We start from the raw sequence: 20,934 nt of genomic DNA, 5'->3' as shown, positions 1-20,934 counted from the left end.
TCACCACAGTTTTGTAAACCTTTCCTTTCATTTTAGCTGAAACTCTTCTATCACACATCACACCTGACACTTTTCTCCAGCCGTTCCAGCCTGCCTGTACACGCTTCTTCACCTCTTTTCCACACTCTCCATTGCTCTGGACTGTTGACCCTAAGTACTTAAAATCCTCCACCTTCTTGATCTCTTCTCCCTGTAACCTCACTCTTCCACTTGGGTCCCTCTCATTCACACACAGATACTCCGTCTTGCTGCGGCTAACCTTCATTCCTCTCCTTTCCAGGGCAAACCTCCACGCCTCTAGCTTCTCCTCCACCTGTTCCCTGCTCTCACTCCAGATCACAATGTCATCTGCAAACATCATAGTCCATGGAGACTCCTGTCTAACCTCGTCTGTCATCCTGTCCATCACCATAGCAAACAAGAAGGGGCTCAGAGCTGATCCCTGATGTAGTCCCACCTCCACCTTGAACTCCTCTGTTACTCCTACAGCACACCTCACCACTGTCTTACAGTCCTCGGCTACATTATGGGCAGAACTTTTAATACTGAACAAATAAATTAACGATAGATGTTCTTCCTGTGCTAATTTCCACTCAAATGCTCTACAATCTCTGGTAGATGTTCATCGCTATAACCAAAACTCGATCTGTTTTAATCAATTCACATCAGATAATTCACTGTAAAATAAGAAACTGATACAGAAGCATGTGATTCCTTCATATTAAAACACAGTTTTTAACCAGCCCCCATAAACAACAGCATGAAAGAATTCCTGATTTTAGTGGTGGTTTTTGTGCCACTTTCAGATTTCCAGTAGCCCTATAATAAAGGAGCTGCTGCTGTCTCCATGGTTACGCACATAGTAAACAACATCCCTGATACTTCACTGAGCCACACATGAAGAGACCCCACGGTGCATCACATCCAGGCACATTATCCTGTAAAAAAAAATCATGGAATCAGTGAACTGAAGCCAGTTTCTCAGACTTCTGTGTCCCCTCTACCGTAAACCGGAGCCCGGCTCTTCTTACGAAGCTCCCCGACGTTAGCCGGAACAGCTAACCGGCGAGCCCTCCACTGGGTGGTCGCTGGGACCATGGCCGCTTCTTGTTGAGTCTTTGTGAAGTGGATTTACTTTACCCGTCATGGTGGCTTCGGTTGAGGAGGTTTCTTCGTCTCTGGTGCGGGAATATCTGAGCAGAAAGGTGGGTAAATCCGCGAACATAAGGAAGCTAATAATAGGAGGCTAACAGAAAGAGGCTAACATAAGGAGGCTAATAGTAGGAAGCTAATATTTATGCTAGCCGCTAACGCTGCTAGCTAATAAGACTGCTAATATTTATGCTAACAGTTAACGCTGCTAGCTAACTAGCTGCTGGCTTCAATTCAGCAGCGAAAAACAGTTTTTTACCCCATTCTGAGGCCCGAAAGCTCTAAACTTCAACATAAAGTCAGTTATCCATTATTATTTTTTGTCTCTTTAAGCTGTATTCAGGAATGAAGACGAGTCTGCCCAAATTAAAGCTTTAGCAGTTGCAATATGTGTAAAACTTGGTCACAGCCTCTGTTTGGGCTGCTAATGTGATGATGATCTGATTAAGTTGGGAACAGAATTTGGTATTTATTTGCCTATATATGTGCAATGTTTGTATTGACTGCATTGTAGCCGGTATTTAAAAAGGCTCTGTGCAATATCAGTTATATATATCATATTATGGAATTCTAATCACTATATTCTGAAAGTTCTTACAGAGGGGTTCATTAATTTATCAATCATAGCCTGATTTAATGAACTTTTTATTCCTAAAAACATGAAGAAAATTGACTTTTTTTCTGTCTATTTATGGACCAACAAAGACGAGATACCAAAATTCTGTCTGCGTAAACCTTTAAATTTTATTCTAAGTTAAACAGCAGTTTTGAACCTGGCTTTATCAGATGTTGAGATTTCCCATTCTTGAAGCTGAGACACTGAAAGATTTTTCAGTTCATGTTGGTTAAATTCCCAGTCACAGCCTCCGTCTGGTCAAATCATCTGTTGATGTTCATGCTCAGGGGCTGAAGAGGACCATGGCCTGTATGGACGAGGAGCATCCACGCACCGAGGCCAGCATCAACAACCGATCCCAGCTGAGACACATACTCAACATAGAGGATCTCTACAGGAAGAATAAGGTGAGTCTTACAGCTGGAATGAAAAACCACAACATAAAAAGTCTGTGACTGACGTTTCTGTCATTGCAGGTTCAGGATTCTCCCCTGAAAACGTTGCTGGAGATGATTGTGAAGCATCACATCGAGAGACTTAAGGACAAGATCAATGAAAATGATTGTCTGCAGAGTTCTCAGACCATCAGCTCCACCACTGATCCTCCTGAAGGAGCAAAATCAGAGATGAATGACATCAAAACAGAAGAAATCCTTCCAACTTTTGTTATGAGCAAACAGACCATATTACGGTACGCCACAGAGGACTTTTGGATGCTTTATTTTGAGCAGTGTTTACTTTTTTACACTTTGTTTGAAGCTGAAAGTATTTTTTTTCTCATAGGTCTGAAAAAAAAGAAACATGCCTTTATCAGCCTACATCTATATCACCGCTGCCTGACAAAAACAGGCAGTCCAACTATAATCCACAAGATTTCTTGGTTTATGACTTAGAAGACCAAAAAGGCCGGGTCCTGATGACTTCCCTTCGGAACGACGAGAGCTTCATCCAAAGAGAACCTGAAAAAACCCCTTCCATCACAGAGACTGGCCAGAAGAGCAGAAGTAATCGCATTAGACGAGGCATGATGGCTGGACCGATACCTCAGGTTCTGAACTTTTGATGCTTAAAAAGTTCATGATCCCACATTCATCGTGATTTTATCCTTTTACTGATGTTTTTCCCTTTTAGGAATCAAACAGAAAACGGCAAAGTCGAAGGGCTGAAGCATCCCAGCCGCTGCTAAGAAAAGAAAAGGAGGAAAACAAGCAGTCTAAGGATGGACTTTTACTGACTGGCTTCCATCAAAACAGCTTAGAGAGAATCTGCTCAGCTGACGGTGCTGGAGGGAAACTGGAGCTGCTAAACGCACCGGAGAGTGAAAATAGCTTCGAAAAAATGGGACAGAACATACACAAAGCAAGAAAGTAATTCAGTTTTCACACTTAATGAGCTATAACAGGAGAGTCAAACACATCTTAGTTCAGGTTCCACGTTCAGCCCAGTCTGATCTCCAGTGACCCACAGAATAATAACCACAACTCCTAATGGTTCCTTTGTTTTAGTGCAGAAATGTTCACATTTAAGGAATTATCTTTTTACAAGACATCATGAACAACCTGAAATTTATTAAGAAAAATAAATATGTCTCAGTTTATCATTTCCACATCACAACTTCCAGATCAGAGTGTTACAAAGGAACACAACATTTAGTCACCTGGAAAGAACGATCTAGGACTTTACTTTGAAAAAGACAAAAAAACGACAAAAAATTACAAAAATGAGACACAAAGCGACAGAAGAACAATGAACAATCTAGTGTTTTACTTTCTGATCCGAACAACTTGTCATGGTCTAGAAATGATTTTAAATTTATAGTTTTACTAATTTACAATCTGCAGTTAATGTCTTCTCTGTAATTTTTACACTTTGAGGGCCGGATTGGACCCTCTGGAGGACCACTTTTGGCCCACGGGCCTCATGTTGGACCCTCTGGAGGACCGTTTTTGGCCCACGGGCCTCATGTTGGACCCTCTGGCGGACCGCTTTTGGCCCACGGGCCTCATGTTGGACCCTCTGGAGGACCTCTTTTGGCCCACGGGCCTCATGTTGGACCCTCTGGAGGACCACTTTTGGCCCACGGGCCTCATGTTGGACCCTCTGGAGGACCGTTTTTGGCCCACGGGCCTCATGTTGGACCCTCTGGAGGACCGCTTTTGGCCCACGGGCCTCATGTTGGACCCTCTGGCGGACCGCTTTTGGCCCACGGGCCTCATGTTGGACCCTCTGGAGGACCGCTTTTGGCCCACGGGCCTCATGTTGGACCCTCTGGTGGACCGCTTTTGGCCCACGGGCCTCATGTTGGACCCTCTGGCGGACCGCTTTTGGCCCACGGGCCTCATGTTGGACCCTCTGGCGGACCGCTTTTGGCCCACGGGCCTCATGTTGGACCCTCTGGAGGACCACTTTTGGCCCACGGGCCTCATGTTGGACCCTCTGGAGGACCACTTTTGGCCCACGGGCCTCATGTTGGACCCTCTGGCGGACCTCTTTTGGCCCACGGGCCTCATGTTGGACCCTCTGGAGGACCTCTTTTGGCCCATGGGCCTCATGTTGGACCCTCTGGAGGACCTCTTTTGGCCCACGGGCCTCATGTTGGACCCTCTGGAGGACCGCTTTTGGCCCACGGGCCTCATGTTGGACCCTCTGGAGGACCGCTTTTGGCCCACGGGCCTCATGTTGGACCCTCTGGAGGACCGCTTTTGGCCCACGGGCCTCATGTTGGACCCTCTGGCGGACCGCTTTTGGCCCACGGGCCTCATGTTGGACCCTCTGGCGGACCGCTTTTGGCCCACGGGCCTCATGTTGGACCCTCTGGAGGACCACTTTTGGCCCACGGGCCTCATGTTGGACCCTCTGGAGGACCGCTTTTGGCCCACGGGCCTCATGTTGGACCCTCTGGAGGACCTCTTTTGGCCCACGGGCCTCATGTTGGACCCTCTGGAGGACCACTTTTGGCCCACGGGCCTCATGTTGGACCCTCTGGAGGACCTCTTTTGGCCCACGGGCCTCATGTTGGACCCTCTGGAGGACCACTTTTGGCCCACGGGCCTCATGTTGGACCCTCTGGAGGACCGCTTTTGGCCCACGGGCCTCATGTTGGACACCCCTGAGTTATAACATGATGCTCATTTTCTTCCTTCCACAGTGTTTCCAGGGTTTTGTTCTGAGGTTTTTATTTGTTGTTTTGTTCCTCCTCAGAGTAAAAACGTGGCCAAATGTGACTGATCTACATGTTTCTGAGATGGTGCTGGGTAAGTGCAGCAAAAAACTGAAAAAGGAGCTTGATTCATCGTCTCAGTTTTGCCAAAAATGATCGGCTAATAAAATTCCAGATGACATCGACGATGACGACGACCTCCGAGAACTCTCCAAAGTTCCCGTCCAAAGAGCCCCAGTAAGGAACGACTTCGCCGGCCGACCGCTGGACGAACACACGGCCGCGGTGGGTGATGTACGATGGCGCTTCTTCATCCAGTTCCTGCCCGGGATTTTAATCTCGTGTCCTGTTTTTGTTTTCCTCCAGGAATTGAAAGCGGTTCTTCTTGGTTCCAGCCTGAATTATTTCAGTGCTGAGTGGAGGAACCAGGGCTTCACGTTCTCAGAAACACATGACCTCAGATATGGAATCGTGCAGAAGAAGGTAAATCTTTAAAGTTCCAAATGGTGAAAATCCATTTTTATTGCATTTTCTGGTTATTAGGATGTAAAGACATTGACTTCAAGCTCCCTCACAACTAGTTATCCTCCCAGCTTTACAGGACAGTAAGAGTTTACTCAAAGTGCTGTTAAACACCAGTGAACGCAGGCAGAGTTTCTTGTGAGAGACTTTAAAATCTCTTTATAAGACCGAAAATGATTGTTTTCATGGAAAAATCTTCTGAAGTTCTGCTAAAAACTGCAACTATATCAATAGAACAGCGCATCTAGAACGGTCCTAAAGGCAGAAGTTGTACAGTATGGATGATTGGAACCATCTTTGCAGTATTTTCACCTGAAAACTTAAATAAAAACTTTGGGAACATATGAGTAACTTTGGTTGATTTGCTAAGATGGGCCATTTTAAGACAGAAAATGATTATTTTCATGGAAAAATCTCATAAAGTTCTATTGAAAACTACAACCAAGTCAATATTCAATAAAGTTTTTTGTTCAGTGCCATTTTTTTCTATTACCAATTTTGAGCAGCAACATTATGGGATGTATCAAAACAGAACAGCTCTAAAACCAGACTCTGTACACTGAGGATGAAATGAGCCGTCTTTGGAGCATTTTAAGCTGAAAGCTGAATAAAAACACTTTTGAAAACGTGTGAGAATTTGTTGAATAGTTGCAGAGTGTGGCATTAATTATTCCATCTTTCTCCGTATGATTTATTGAATTGTTGTCCTTCGTAATCTAATATTTTTCCATTGTGTGTTTGTTTTTGAAGGGTGGTCCCTGTGGAGTCCTGGCTTCAATCCAAGCCTTTGTTCTGAAGAATCTGCTGTTTAAGAACCCAGAGAGCAGTAATGCTTGCCTTCAGTACGTTAGGTCACTACTTTGGCCTGTATTATTAATCTCTGTGCTTTTTCACAGCCGTTAAATCACTGAAAGGAGAGCTTTGTAGTGGCTGTTTGAGTGTTGACCTCTGTGTTTTGGTATTAACTGTGTCGCTGCCCCAGACGACCTATTTTTCATTCAGATGCCACTTTGTTCTCAGGAGGTTAAGACCTTCCAACACGACCAGGAGAGAGAGTCTTGTTCTAGCGTTGGAGGAAGTCTTATGGAGGGCCGGCGAGGAGAAACGAGCCACAGTGGCGGTGTAAGATCACGTCCTTATCCACGTAACATCCAAACACAGCAGCCAGTTAGTGATGTTTATGTGGGTCAGATTCATGGGAGCTCAGACGTTAGGAGTCGATGGAAATACTGAAGTACTTCTGACCACAGCAGAATAAAATGGTTCCAAACCTGCAGCCAAAGTCACAAATATCACTGGTATACACAGTTTTGTAAATTGTCTGCTTCTGAGATAAAGTTGTCTAAATCTCAGATACTTTAATGAGATGAACTGGAAAACAAATGATCAAACTGATGATTGGAGATATTTAACAACAAAGTTTTATCATGTTTGTTCATAAATCTTTGAAGAAATACTTTTATCTTAAGTGTCCAAGTGCTGCCCTGGCAAGGATTAGACAAAAGAATTATGACTGACTGTTTTAGGAAAATATAAAACAGCAGCAACACGTCCTCAGGACCATCCTGATCAGATCATCTATTACTCCAGAGTTATGTGATGATCGCCGTCCATCCGTCCGTCCGTCCGTCCGTCCGTCAGCAACTTTACTCTAAAACAGACCAACAGATTTGGATGAAATTTTCCTTGAAGGTCAGAAATGAGTCAATAATCCAAGTGATCAGATTCTGGCAGTGATCAGCTTATAGTCTGGATCCATGGATTACTTAAAGATTTCTGTATCATTGCCAGATAGCAGCACGGCGTCACTGTAACCATGACAACCAGTGAACACTACATCAGCTGATTGCATCAATTCCCGCCGCCCGCTACATATTTAGGTCACGTGATTTAGTAGCCATACATAACATACATGTGCAGAACACACGCCTGTACTCAGTAGAAGTCATTTTATATTAATTTATTTAGTTTGTGAGCAGATCTGTATTAAACGGCCAGATTCTATGTTGCCGTGACTTTCTGAATACACAAACTGAGGAATGAGCAGACATAGAGGAACTCTGAGCTCTCCGAGTCCTTTCTGGGTTCATCTGTGATACGACCTGTGGTTCAGTGGAGGTATGGTAGAATGAAGTCTGGGTCAGCTGATGGTGATGCCACAGCATGAGAAGATCCTGGTCCTCATCTGGTTCATCATCTGAGAAGGATTCTGGAGAATCAGGACCTGTAAGTTCTTCTCCATGAGCTGACAGAAGATTTGGATACTGCTAGTCCATTTTTTCTTTCTTGGTTTTCATTTTGCTGCTGGGGGAACCACACAAAAACAGCAATCACTGCTGGAATCTGTTGGTTCTCTTCAAATCACTGGACCTGCAAAAGGCAGAGATTGTCTTTGTGTGGAGCCACTGATGAAGGTTAGCTCCACATGTTCAACATTAATGGGGTCCAACTCCTGTCCTGATCCATCCACAATAAATGTTCCTTTTTCACAACAGCAGTTATACTTAGTTCACCACAATCTAACAGACGTTTTCTGTGCTGTTTACACAGTTTGGAGGCGTCTCTGGTTCCTCAGATCAAAAAATATGAGACAGATGAAAGTGTCTCACAGTGACAGAACCTGCTGCTTATGACTGAGATCAGCGCTCAGCGTGGATTATGAAGTGTAAAATATGCTAAACAGGGCATGTTCTATCAAAACTTCAGCTCAGATGAGTGTGTTCTACGTAGCAGAAATGTTTTGAGTCAGAACTCGTAGCTCAGACGTTCAGATCTTTTCATTAATAATCCTTCTCTCATTACTTCGTTTAGGATTTCATTATTTGACTTTTTGCTGAATCTGGATAACTTCAGCCAAACATTACTTTTGACTAATTTTTCTTTTTTAGTAACTGGAAGTAGGTAAAGTTAAACTACGGGAAGCATTTTGCTGGTAGACCAGTGAACCCTAAATAGTTTTTCCTGACCTAAAGTGTGACTCTTTAGCCTTATAGAGGTGGAGGATGATCCAAAACCATCCCATTTAACACCAGATTTGAATATTTTCAGGATATATTTTATTGCTTCCTTCCACTCCTTGCTTATAAGGAATCTAAAGGGAGCTTTGGATTGTTTGTTCTGTTTAAATTTTGTGCTGAGCGCTGCATAAATAGAACAGAATTATTTTCCACCTTCCAGCAGCATCAGTCCTAAAACGACAACATTAGACGGTTTCTGACATGTTTCTCACTCATTTTCCTCTAGAATTCTACCCTGCAATGTCCATAATAATAAAACTTCACTGCAGTAATAAATGACAGTAAACACTTAAATTACTAATTCTAACCAATAATAAATGAAATCTGTTTTTATTTTTCCTCATGAGATGTTAACAGGAGCTGAAGTTTATTAAAGACCTGCAGCATCAGTATTTGGGGAGTTGTGAGCATTGGAAATCAGCAGTAATTTCATGAATTGGTTATTATTTTATATTGTCCATGTCATGGATAAAGAGGGTGGATCATCACAGTTTGTTTTAGCTGCAGGTAAATCCACATTTTTACTCAAGTTGGAGCTCCATTGCATCTGTTGGGATGTTTTTATTTGACTTTTTTAGATTTTATTTGAAGTGTCGGACAGAATTTTTAGTGCTTCAGAAGTCTGTTCTTTTTAGAGTCGTCTCGTCTCTCCATCACTGCGGTCAGTTTGTTTTTATGGAGCTGTGAGGAACATCAGCAGAACAGAAATGTCTAAAAGAAAGAAGAAAGAAGTGTCTTTATTGTGCTTTTGGTTTGACCTGCATTTATTTTTATAACAGAAATTCAGGGAGAAACCACTTCACCCCGTCTGGACGCTACAAATCTGAAGGAATTCTTGAAAAGGTGAAGACAAACTTCTGAAAACACAACTGATAAAATAGATATAACAGTGACTACATTCATCTTAATGCAGCAGAATAGAGTTTATTTTATTACTGGTGCTGTTGGTGTGTTAGCTTCAGAACTAGATAAACATTTGGTTCTCCTTTTGATGCTGAAGTTAGAAGAACGCTGATGTTTGTTTCCGTTCCAGATCACATGTTTCACTGTGGAGAACATCAAAGATCTGCATTTACTCCTGGAGCAGCACATCCAGCAGGTGGGAGAAGCGGCATCGGCTCTCAGGCTGATTTCTAACCACGTTTTACCATCTTTTTTATGTTGGTTTTCATTTCCTACAGTTTGAAAGCGGGATGTTGGGATGTGTGCTGCTGACCGTTTCTGCTGTTCTCTCTCGATCCGTTGAGAAGTAAATGAGGCCTTCCTAACACTTTTCTGAACTCGATGTGCAGCATACCGTGCTTTCAGCCAGCTAGTTAAACAGCTAGGTTGTGTTTGTGTGTCCTCAGAGTCAGAGAGGACATGGATGTTCCCTCCACCAGCCTGATAGGAGCTCACGGCTACTGCACTCAGGTGGGACACAAACTCCATCTGGTGCTTTAGGATTAATAAAACAAGTTCCTCCAACATACTGCATGTTATCATGGCAGTAAAATCAGCACTGACAGGTTTGTTCAGTCTGGTGAACGTGTCCATGTGGTGTTTCATGTTATGACTTTAATTAAGCAGTCGATGACATAATCAAGCATTTTCACCTTAAAGTCTGCAGATAAAAGTTTGAGAAACACAGATTCACACTTCTAATCAGCCGGTAACTTCTGGGTGGAACGTCTTCTTCTGAGTCAGTTTCTGGTTCAAATCAACTTTATTGGCCAAGTTTGCCTCCAAACAAGGATTTTAACTCCCGTTAATCTTGTCTCTTATTGTACCGAAATCAGAAATAAAAACACAATAACTAAGTACTGAAATGAGGTAAAAGCTGAGGAGAAAACAGCAACAATAAAAGCATATAAATGCCCATAAATATTCATAAATAGCAGCATTTAAGGTGCGTGTGTGCAAAGTGGCAGGGCTATTGAAGTATGCGTGGTACATTATTATTATTTCATTATTGTTACTATTCCAGTATTACACCTCAGTATTATGTAGCACAGTTTTAAAATGGCGATGTTGTAAGAACACCTGAGAGTATTAGGTCAGAAGAGGATTATTTTAATCTAAAAAAAAACTTCTTTGTTTCTGGTTTCTGATAATTCACCCGAAAAAACTTTAAAAAGTGACTTCTGGGTAAAATTTAATGGTGCTTGTGTGTCTCTTTGTGGTGGTTTTGTGCATTTTTATGGACATCTTCAGTCAATTTGTGGTTGTTTTCTGTCTCTTTGTGGTTGTTTTGTGTCTTTTCTGACCAGTAGTTCCACAGTGAATGCATAGTCCTGACAGTGAAGCATGGAGGTGGAAGTATGATGATATGAGGATGGAGAAAACTGTAAAAAGTGCATTCTGGGTAAACTTTAAGGCTCATATCAGCATGTGTGATAGGTGGTTGGTCAGAACTAGTGATAGACAATGAAAGGAGCATTTTTACTCCATTTGACACCAGGATCATCTAACAAACACGACTCACTCTGGGTCAAACTCTTTTCTAATGTCGTCTTATTTTGACAGTCCATCTAAATGTGTGACTTTGAAAGGGAGTTTTTCAGGGTTAACTTAACATCATCTGTCGTGAACCAGTAGAGTATGTTAGCGGAAGAGTTTTCTAGATGACTTCCTGGTGCTTCCATACTAATAAAATAATAATGATAATGAACTAGTGCTCTGTATTGTCCAGGAGTTGGTCAACCTGCTGCTCTGTGGCAGAGCGCTTTCTAACGTCTTTGACGACGACGTGGAGCTGGACTCAGGAAACGGAAGCGTGACGCTGCTGAGAGGAATCAAAGAGCGCTGTGATGTCGGCCTGCTGTCGCTGTTTGAACATTACAACATCTGTAAGGTGAGCCGCACAGCTGGATGGCACATTAGTCAGCTGGAAACTGTTTTAAATCACATGAAGAAGAATGATAAACTGGATTTTATTCTGCATTTTGATGATGATCTTCCAAAAGTGAATCTTTAACATTCACAGTAAATATTAATTAGTGCTGTGAAACGATTAAAGCTTTTAATCTGATTAATTATGAGGCTGGATTAATCTGCGTTAACGCTTTAATTCTGACAGAACTAATATTCATGCATTTAGGAGCTTTTATTCCACTAAATACAGAAATCTGGTAGCACAGAGTTATCAAATAAATACAGAAATAAATGAAATTACAACAAAGATCGTTTATAGGGGATCCACAGAATCCTTGAATTTGTTTGGTTTTCATGTTTATTTTTATGGATTTAAATTAATCGGGTTAATCTCCATGATTAATAATGTTGTAGAATCTCAGCCTAAATGTTTAAGTTCGTTCTGCATAATTATTAACAGGGTGCATTATTGTCAGGTGGATTTTGTCATATTTTAATCCCTAATATGTTAAATCACAATATATTATTTAATCCCTATAATTAAACTTGTTCATTACTTTTGTAATGCCAATCAGATTTTTTCTTTAGAAATGTATGACATGTTAAAAAAAGGCCAAATTAAATATTTTATCTTGTTTATTTGTGTATTTTTTTAATTAGTTTTTATCATTTGACTAATTCTGCATTTGTTTTGTTTTAATATTTATTAATTATTTTTAAGGATGCCACAAAAATAAAAGATTATTCTTATTCTTATTCCTATTAACAACTGTACTAATAATATTAATGATAATCTCATAAAAACCCAGTTTGGTTGTTAATATGATCATCAATAATAGCAGTAATAATAACAATAATAATAATAGTTGGTGTTGTTAATATTATTGTTATTATTATTATTAACAATGATAATAATGTTTAATGTCAAAGAAAGCACAGTTTAGTTATTATTATTTTTATCTTTATTTTTATTATTACTACTACTAATGAAAATAATAATAAGCAGACAGTTTTATGTCTTTTTGACGTGTCAGAGTGAAAAACATTGAAGAACTGGTTTATAAAAGATGTCTGCTTTAAACGTCTCATTATTGTTGTGATGATTCTGATCAGAACTTCCAGTAACTCCTCAGCGAACGCACGCTTTAATGAACCTGTCAGACAGAAGAGCAGCCGGATCTTTCTGGATCTTTCCTGGGTTTAACCTGCATCTCTCTCAGGTAGGAGCTCACCTGAAGACTCCCCGTTTTCCCGTCTGGGTGGTTTGCAGCGAGAGCCACTTCAGCGTCCTGTTCGGCCTGCAGAGGGAGCTGTTGACCAATGAGGACCGAGCTCTGTGCTTTGACCTCTACTATTACGACGGACTGGCCAATCAGCAGGAGGAGATCCGCCTCAGCGTCGGTACGGTTGTTCCCATGTGTTAGTCTGTGGTTTTATTCCAGCCTCATGCCTCTGATGGTTGTTTCTGTGTGTGAATACATGTTTTATCTCATCGTTTACACTCTGGATTCTCTGCTTCTTTACTGGGTTCATGCGTTAAACTTCTCCTCATCTGTCTGTAGCTGCTGGAGAAGCAAAGCCGAGCTGTGAAGATGATCTCATTCCTCCACTGGAGCTCTGCATCCGAACACGGTAATTAGCCACACCTGACACGAAAACAACCGTAAAATGTTCTAATGGTAAAAAATGAAAGGCTCTTCAGATGCTTCACAGACTCTCAGAAACAGCCTCAAGTTGTAAAAGTTGCCATAAATGTGGTTTTTTTTGGGTTTCCAGGTGGACGGATGCGTCTGTTAGTTGGAACGACTCCGAGCCGATCCTCTGACCCATCAGCTGGTTTGGTGTTATTTTAAACCGTTAACCACAAAATAATCATCGTTTTCCAAGTGAGACGCAGTGTTGGGAAGTTAAAAACCTACTTTATGCTCCCTGATGTGTCCTAAAGGTCACATTAATGCGTCCAAACCTCTAGGAATCAGTTTTTGTCCATATATCAGATATAAAATGTCACATTACGGTCTCCTTTTATAATCAGACATATCTGAGAATCTGATCATTTATCTGCAGTAATTTTAGTATATTTAATAAAGTTTTACCTTCATACTATGAATATTTTCACTTGCAGACCCTTAAAGTTCAGTGGAGTCGGTTTTAAATTCTGCGCTTAATTTGCGTCTTATTTCAGGATTTTTGAAAACTCAAAACTTCAAATATTCAAGGCTGAAAAAGACATTTTAGTTCTGTTAAAACCCGAATCCAGATTAATTTTATATCCACTCCTGGTGTCACAATCTAAACCCAAAGTCTGTGTCTGTTATCATCGTTTCAGTGGAAAACTGCAGCAGGACAAAGTCACAGACTAGAAAAGAGTTATTGTTTCACCAGCTTTCTCTGCTGAATTATCATAAAACAGAAACACATCCAGAGAACCAATGATTGATTCTGGGACTCTGTCATTAAACTGCTGCAGTTTTACTGTTCACACTGAGACATCCCATAATACTGATGCTCAAAGATTGCTATAGGAAGAGTCACGCTGACCAAAAAACTGATTTAATCTTTACATTGTGACACCAGGAGTAAAACTGATTCACCAGAGAAAGCTTTGAAAAAAGCATTGTGGGTAAACTTTAAGGCTCCTATCAGCCTGTGTGATGGTGGTTGATCAGAACTAGTTCTAGACAATGAAAGGAGCATTTTTACTACATTTTTGTACAATAATCGTCACATAAACACGACTCACTGACTCAGTTATAGGTTTGTATAAGAAGATTCTAATTACCAGAGGAATTAAATCCATAATAATTTTTGTACAATCATTTTTCTGTGTGGAGAATCAGAAGCCAGAATTACACAAACTTTCAGTGGATTAGTATGATTCATCCAAACTATTACATAAATCACGTGAACAACAAATGTTGTTTCTGCGTTTTTACATCCAGAAGCTCCTTTAAAAAAGTGCTAAAATAAGGACGCCCAGAATAAAGTGGTTTTATTTCATTTCTGATAACCGGAATGTGAAATATTTTCATCACAGATGTTTTTGAATCTGACACTGACACCAGTGGCTTTCATTTTTGTCCACATTTTAGTCCCAGCTCAGCTTCATAGTGTGAAGATAAAACTTTTCATTAAATATATTAAAGTTATTGAACATAAAAATCTGCTGATTCTGAGGACGTTGTTTTATCAGTATTTATTCTTCAGTTATTTGAGACTCACTCTGTTGCCTTTAAGTGATATTTAAGAGAAAATTTAGTCATTTTAGAGGTTTTTCAGTCAGATAATATTTTCTGAAATGATATAAATCAGTGCAGCTTTTTTACCACTGTGGCCTTTTCTGTCTGCCTGTACTTTAACTCATAGATATCACAGATTGTTTTCCTGATTTATCTTCTTATTATGAATAAAATACATTTCAAAGCAAGAAAACTGCTAAAAAATGATGAAAAATGTTAGATTTAAGTGTATTTTTAAATATTATCACACAGTGTCTTAGCATAGAGTATTCATATATCTGGCAAAAACTCAAACTTCTTACATTTATACATTTTAAATAATAAAAAACTGTTGATTTATTGCTTCAGTTATAGCAGAGACATTATAAGGCCTGTAAGGACATAAATAATAAATCAGAAGGCGCTTGGATCAGATAAATCAATCAATCAATCAATCAGAGTTTATTTGTATAGCACTTTTCATACAAAAGTAGCACAAAGTGCTTAACAATTTAAAAACAAACAATAAAAAACAATAAAAAGACAATGGCCCACATCCCTCCCAAACCCTGCCCCACAGCATACTAAACACCATGATTAGACCGTAAATACAGTCTGTTAGTGATCAGATTAAATTCTTATTATTGCCTTCATTCATTTTCATTTTGACAAACTTCTTGTCTGAACAGAAAATAAAATAAATATCTGGAACTGTCACACAAACTGTCTTCTGGTTGCTTTTTGTTCCATGTTCACTCTAATTTTGCTGCTTTTTCTCATAAACCTGCAAACCAAATAGAAAAAATTAAAATGCTGAATTTAAATCATGGAAACTGTAAAATAGAAGCACTTTGTCATGGACCTCATACTGTCTATTGGGTTTTTAAAGAGAAGATGATGAACTGCAGTCCAACATTATATTTTACACAAAGTAACGTCATTTTATTTAAAATTAGAGACTGAAATTTACCTATAAGTTCCTTTTTGTACAGTTGATTATAATGCGTGAGAACATGACGTTTAATGATGTTCCTGGATTTTACTGTAAATGTTGTAATCAACATTAACTTTAACTTATAAACTGTAAATTACAGCATTTTTTTCTTTTAAAATGTAGAAACTCTGAATTTTAGACCATAAATAACAATGCATATTTTATATTTTTAATCCATAATTGATATTTAATTTAATTTATAAATGTATTAAACACCTAAAACAATGAAGGATAAAGAAGAAGCACGTTGAATGCTTGTGGAAAATGTATGCAAACTCTTGACTATTTGAAGTCTATTCAATGTGTTTTACGAAGAGAAATAGTTTAAATTAAGGGACTAAAATAACATCTCAGAGAACAAATGTAAAGTTATTATTAATATTTTCAGTTTCCTAAATCAGGTCGCTGTTCTAAACTGCTGGCTGTCAGTTTTTACAGTTTGTTCTTGTTTTTGGTTCTCCTTGTTCTTTGTACTTTGGTGTAAAAAACAAAACAGAACACTGCTGTTAGAATTTGGCTGCATTTTTACAGTGATTCACTGCAGAGTGTTTTTAGAATAATATAACAATAATGCTGAATGTGGATGGATCTTCAGGTAACTGTGGCTCTGCTCAGACTTTTAATCAAGGGCTTCTGCAACCATTGTTAGTTTCAGTTTGCACACAGTGGAATTAAATCCACAATTTAAGGAGAAGTATTCCAACTCGTACAAAACTTGCAGGACTCGGTGTTAAACTGCAGGTTGTGTGAGTTAAGAAGCTCAAAGATATGTTGAAGATGTTCAACATTTAACATCAATAAATTAATCAGTCAGACTTTGTTTATGCAGTGTTTTTCATAGAAATGAAATAAGGGAGTAAAAATGCAATAAAACAGTATAAGCAATATCGCTGTAGGCTTTAGTTCCGACTTTAGTTTTAATTAAAAATCTACTGAAACAAGACCAGAAGGAAAATCTGATAAAAACGAAGGAGCCAGAATATTAGGAGCTTTACAAACTAATAAAAAGATCTTAAAATCAATTCAAAAAGATCCAGGTAACCAGTGAGTGCAGACATTAAATCGGTCAAATATGAGTTTTCCTTCGTTCTGAAGTAGCTGAAGTGGAATTATGGTCTTTTTTAGAGAGACCAAATAAGAGAGCCTCAAAAATGAATCCTGCAATGTGATGAAAGCATATATGAGTCTGTAAGTTTCAGAGGACTGGTTCAAACTGAGTGTTTCTTTATTTATTCAACATAAAACAAAAAGAAGAACAAACAACAAAGCTGCTGATTCTTTCTCTACAAAACTTCTAAACAGTCCTCAAACCTCACAGTATTTTCTGTTTTTTTTTTAGTATATACGTTCTAGTGGAAGGTTTGACATCATTTGTCCTCTACGCTGTTTATTATTATTAATAATAATAATAATAATACATTTTATTTGAATAGTGCTTTTTAAAACACTCAAAGACACTTTACATATATAATCAGCAAACATGTATGATATTACCAAGAGGGAGGATGTAGAGGAGGGGAGGGGGCCGAGAACCGAACCCTGGGGAACGCCTTGCAGCAGAGGAGCAGTTATTGATGCTGATGAACTGTTGTCTGTTTGAAAGATATGACCTGAACCAGCAGAGGGCGGTACCGGTGATGTAGAGTGATTCCAGGAGGGAGAGGAGGATGGAGTGGTTGATGGTGTCGAAGTCTGCAGTGAGGTCGAGCATGATGAGGATGGTGAGGAGGCCAGAGTCTGCAGAGAGGAGGATGTCATCGTGACTTTAATAAGAGCTGTTTAAGTGCTGTGTTGTGAGCAAAATCCAGATTGAAGTGGTTCAAACAGGGCATTGGAGGTGAGATGGGTTTGATTTGGGCAGCTACGACACGTTCCAGGATTTTTGATAGGAAAGGGAGATTGAAAAAGGGACGGAAGTTAGTCATGAGATCAGGGCTGTGTCTGAGTTTTTCAAGGGTGGGGGTAACAGCAGCAAGTTTGAGGGATTGTGGTACGGATTCAGAGCAGAGAAATGAATTAATTATTGTGATAATGAGGGAGGAGATGGAAGGGAGACAGGCCTTGGTAAGAGCGGATGGGATGGGATCCAGGGTTCAGGTGGAGCTGCTATTTCCTGTTGTAAATTTGAAGAGTTATTTGGGAAATAATGGAGAGAAAAGGAATAAGGTCAGACTGGTCGGGGGGGGGGGGGTTGAGTCTGGTGTGAGCGTTAAGGGGGCAGCGGAGGTGGGGGGGTTGCTGTAGATATTGTCTATTTTTGCTTGGAAAAACGTTAGGAATGAGTTGCACTTGTCTGTGGATGAGGTGGAGTTATCAGTGGGTTTGAGAAGTTTGTTTATTGTGGAGAACAGTGTCTTTTGGTTGCTGGAGCCAGAGTGTATGAGGTGGGAGTAGAAGGTGGTCCAGGCTGTGTTCAGAGCATTCACGTATTGTTGGAGGTAGTCGGAGTGGTTTTCTTGGAGAGTCCTTCAAACTGACACTGACGAGATTTCTGCTGAGTCGTTCTAGTAGTAGAACGACTCAGCAGAATGACTCGTGTGAGGTGGCTCCACCATTAGCATACGAGGTCTCGAGGTCTCGGTAAAACTCGCATTACAACGACCCCCTTTGCACTCCCTTGGCAATGGTCGTTGGAATATGAATAGCACTGGCCACACCTCAGAGTTTCTGAGCTGAGGGAACTCCAACCACCACCAGAACTGAAGAAGCCTCTTGGATGACAGGCGAAACGTCTTCAAGGACCTTTCTTATAGTCCAGTGGATTGATTTAAACAACTTTAGATAAGCAGGACCTCAGTTTTGTCCTAAAATTGTCTAAAACACAGTCAAAAAGGAACAACAATTGGCGATGTACAGCTGAGTGTCATCAGCATAAGTGATGCCGTTTCCAAGCAGCAACATGCAGATTAAAAAGCTGAACTAAAACATAAACAGAGTTTCAATGACATATTGTAGCATAGGACACCGCGGGGTGTCGCTCTTCTCCTGGGCATTTTCCTTTAAAAAGGAAGTCGACTTCTTGCCGAAGTAGACGCCGGTTTCCTGTGGGGTGGCCTGAAGTGTTTGCTGGGCACACACTAAGCAGGAGGATGAAATGAGACAATCGGGTAAATATTATTGTAATATGGTGGTGGTTTTATGTTGTTCAGTATTTTATATGCATGTTGTATGGCAGGGTTTTATGGACTTGCTGAAGAATGGAGTGATTGTGGCACCGTGTGAGTGAACAACTGAGCGTGGGACGACGGCGTTTCAGGTATGCGGCTTTTTAATGTTTTTAGAGCGGTGATTAAAGTGTTTTTTAGCTTTTGGTAATGTTGTGTTTTTGTGTATTGCAGTGTTTGTGTGGGCCGCTGCCTGCTGTCCTTTTTGTAACCTTGTTTATATTTTTTTAATTTGAGTTAGTTCACCCAGTAATACACTACAGCTGTGTGAAAGGAAAAGAAGTTGTGCGGGCGAACTAACTCCCTACATTTGTCTTTTGTTTTATGTTTGTTTGATTTGGGTCACTTCCCCTGTTAATACCATCTATGCTCTGACTCTCTATACTCGATCTTGTGGTGTGTTTTCATGTGAGGTGTATTAGCTTGCAGTTCTTTTGCTGTGCCATAAGTTTGGAGTGAATTCATGCATGTTATACCTGCGGGTTGGTCTGCCATTTGTGGTGCTGTAAAATTAATCGGGTTCGATGAGTTTCAGAGACAAAATGATGAAGTAAGCAGCGATACCCACTTCTCCTTATGAAATAAATAAGTGTTGAAAACTACACTGTTGCGTCCATCGTGGTATGTAACCCGTGTAACATTATTTAACAGATCAATAGGCTCCAGAAGCACCACTGTAAATGAATGTCATAAAAAAAACACAGCAACGTGCTTCTGAAGCGTTTTATTTTTAACTGGTGTGATGGATGAGCGTTTATGTAATTCTTACACATTTTCTCCTAAATAAAGCTAATCGAGCTGATTGTGAATTAACCCTGCAGTGTGTCACATGTCAGGGAGAAGGAAGCGATCTCAGTGTGGGGCTTTCAGAGGGGGCGGCAGCCACTCGGTGCCAACACCTCCGGCTCACCGGATCAAAGACGCCAAAGCTGGCAGCGCCGCAGACGTCCGGGGACCAACGCTCGCCACGAACGGGAAAAACAGGAGCTGTAATCTTTATTTCATCAGTCAAAATCACTCACAGTCAGGAAATTTCCATTTTGGCAGGACGGAGAAGAGTTCACGGTGACGGTGACGCTTCATTCATCCTCAGCTGTCAGATCCCTAATGGAGGATGTATTATCTGAATGTATATTATTGGTGACTCACGCAGGATTTGTGCGTTCCACAAAAGGCAAAGGGAGAGAGATGAATTAATCATGAGCGAATCAATGAAGCCTCTACAACAATTTTACAGCCATCAAGGCCACTGTGATCACTATAAATAACGAGGTTTACTGGGATGAAGCCCCGGGGTTTCAGAAATTGGATTAAAGTGTTTACTTTTGCCACAAAATTCTGCTGTGGAAGCGGAGAGGAGGGGTTGATGTACGTCATCAGGAATCATGTTTTAAATCAAAGAGCAAACCGAATTAAACTTGTGATTTAGAAGCCAATTAAAGTCAGGAATGGTGAGTCAACTGCAAGACAGAAGAAAGGAAAGAAAACACAGGTGATGGCGTCGAGGTGTTTCTCCTGACAGTGAAGGAAGCGGCAGAGCTCTGCTTTCTTCTCTATTTATTACAGCAGAGTTCCTCAGTGGTCCACAGCAGGGATTTGGGGTTTGAGTGTAATTGTGTTAGAGGCCTCCCACATGCCGTCCCTGGTGCATCTTCTGTCTCCTCTGCTAATCTGTGCTGTTTGTCTCCAGATAAGTGATATCCTCCTCAGATTAGGATCCGGTGTCCCTGCTCAGGCCGGCCGGAGGGAAAGGGATCCCCGGAGCATCCCCAAGAGGAGCCAGCTGTATTCTTAGCCTCCTAATCCTTTTATAGCCCGGGCAGAAAACATCGCCCCGTTTTTCCACTTTAATCGGCCCAGGTAGCGCCTCGTCTGCAGCTCTTTAAACTTTTTTTTTTCAGGTTTAACAGAAATTTGCTCTTAAAGCTGTGATGTGGATCTTTAATGCTCGTCTTGTCTGTTTCCTCTGCACCGGTCCACATTTCTGCATACAGTTGATGAATATTTGATTAGTTTCTGATAGGGATTTATCGTGGCCAATATTTGGCATTTTTCCTGATTATTGGTATCGGTATTTTTATTGACCAGTTATTGATAAATTAAATGCGTTATTTCAGGTCTTTCTGGTCTCAGAAATGTTACTCAATTAGCAAAAACTCACCAAGAAACACAAACCAGGAAGTTAGCTTCTCTCACAGTGGCTGAGGCTATGCTAATGGTTAGCGGCTAAGTTGGCAG

The 20,934-nt window shown here is 40.6% G+C and overlaps 1 protein-coding gene across 2 annotated transcripts; it reads left to right on the top strand.

Moving 5' to 3' along the window:
- The first annotated feature begins 868 nt into the window (after positions 1–868).
- mindy4 (MINDY lysine 48 deubiquitinase 4) lies at positions 869–15,261 on the top strand. 2 transcript variants are annotated; one of them, XM_022216115.2, is made up of 18 exons: positions 870–1,205; positions 2,056–2,175; positions 2,245–2,459; positions 2,552–2,816; positions 2,900–3,135; positions 4,970–5,022; positions 5,104–5,213; positions 5,295–5,411; positions 6,201–6,292; positions 6,471–6,572; positions 9,247–9,310; positions 9,501–9,566; positions 9,649–9,716; positions 9,817–9,880; positions 11,139–11,300; positions 12,541–12,721; positions 12,883–12,952; positions 13,097–15,261. In XM_022216115.2, exons 1-18 carry the CDS (start codon positions 1,146–1,148, stop codon positions 13,143–13,145), a joined length of 2,094 nt encoding a protein of 697 aa, XP_022071807.1. In that variant the 5' UTR covers positions 870–1,145; the 3' UTR covers positions 13,146–15,261. The 2 variants fall into 2 exon arrangements, with proteins under 2 accessions (XP_022071808.1, XP_022071807.1); XM_022216116.2 differs by lacking the exons at positions 12,883–12,952; positions 13,097–15,261 and having other exon boundaries at positions 869–1,205; positions 12,545–12,691.
- Positions 15,262–20,934: the final 5,673 nt, after the last annotated feature.

The sequence above is a fragment of the Acanthochromis polyacanthus genome, chromosome 4 (genome assembly GCF_021347895.1).
Source record: "Acanthochromis polyacanthus isolate Apoly-LR-REF ecotype Palm Island chromosome 4, KAUST_Apoly_ChrSc, whole genome shotgun sequence".
In the NCBI taxonomy this organism is placed as follows: Eukaryota; Metazoa; Chordata; class Actinopteri; family Pomacentridae; genus Acanthochromis; species Acanthochromis polyacanthus.
This window is presented reverse-complemented; position numbering and strand designations above follow the sequence as displayed.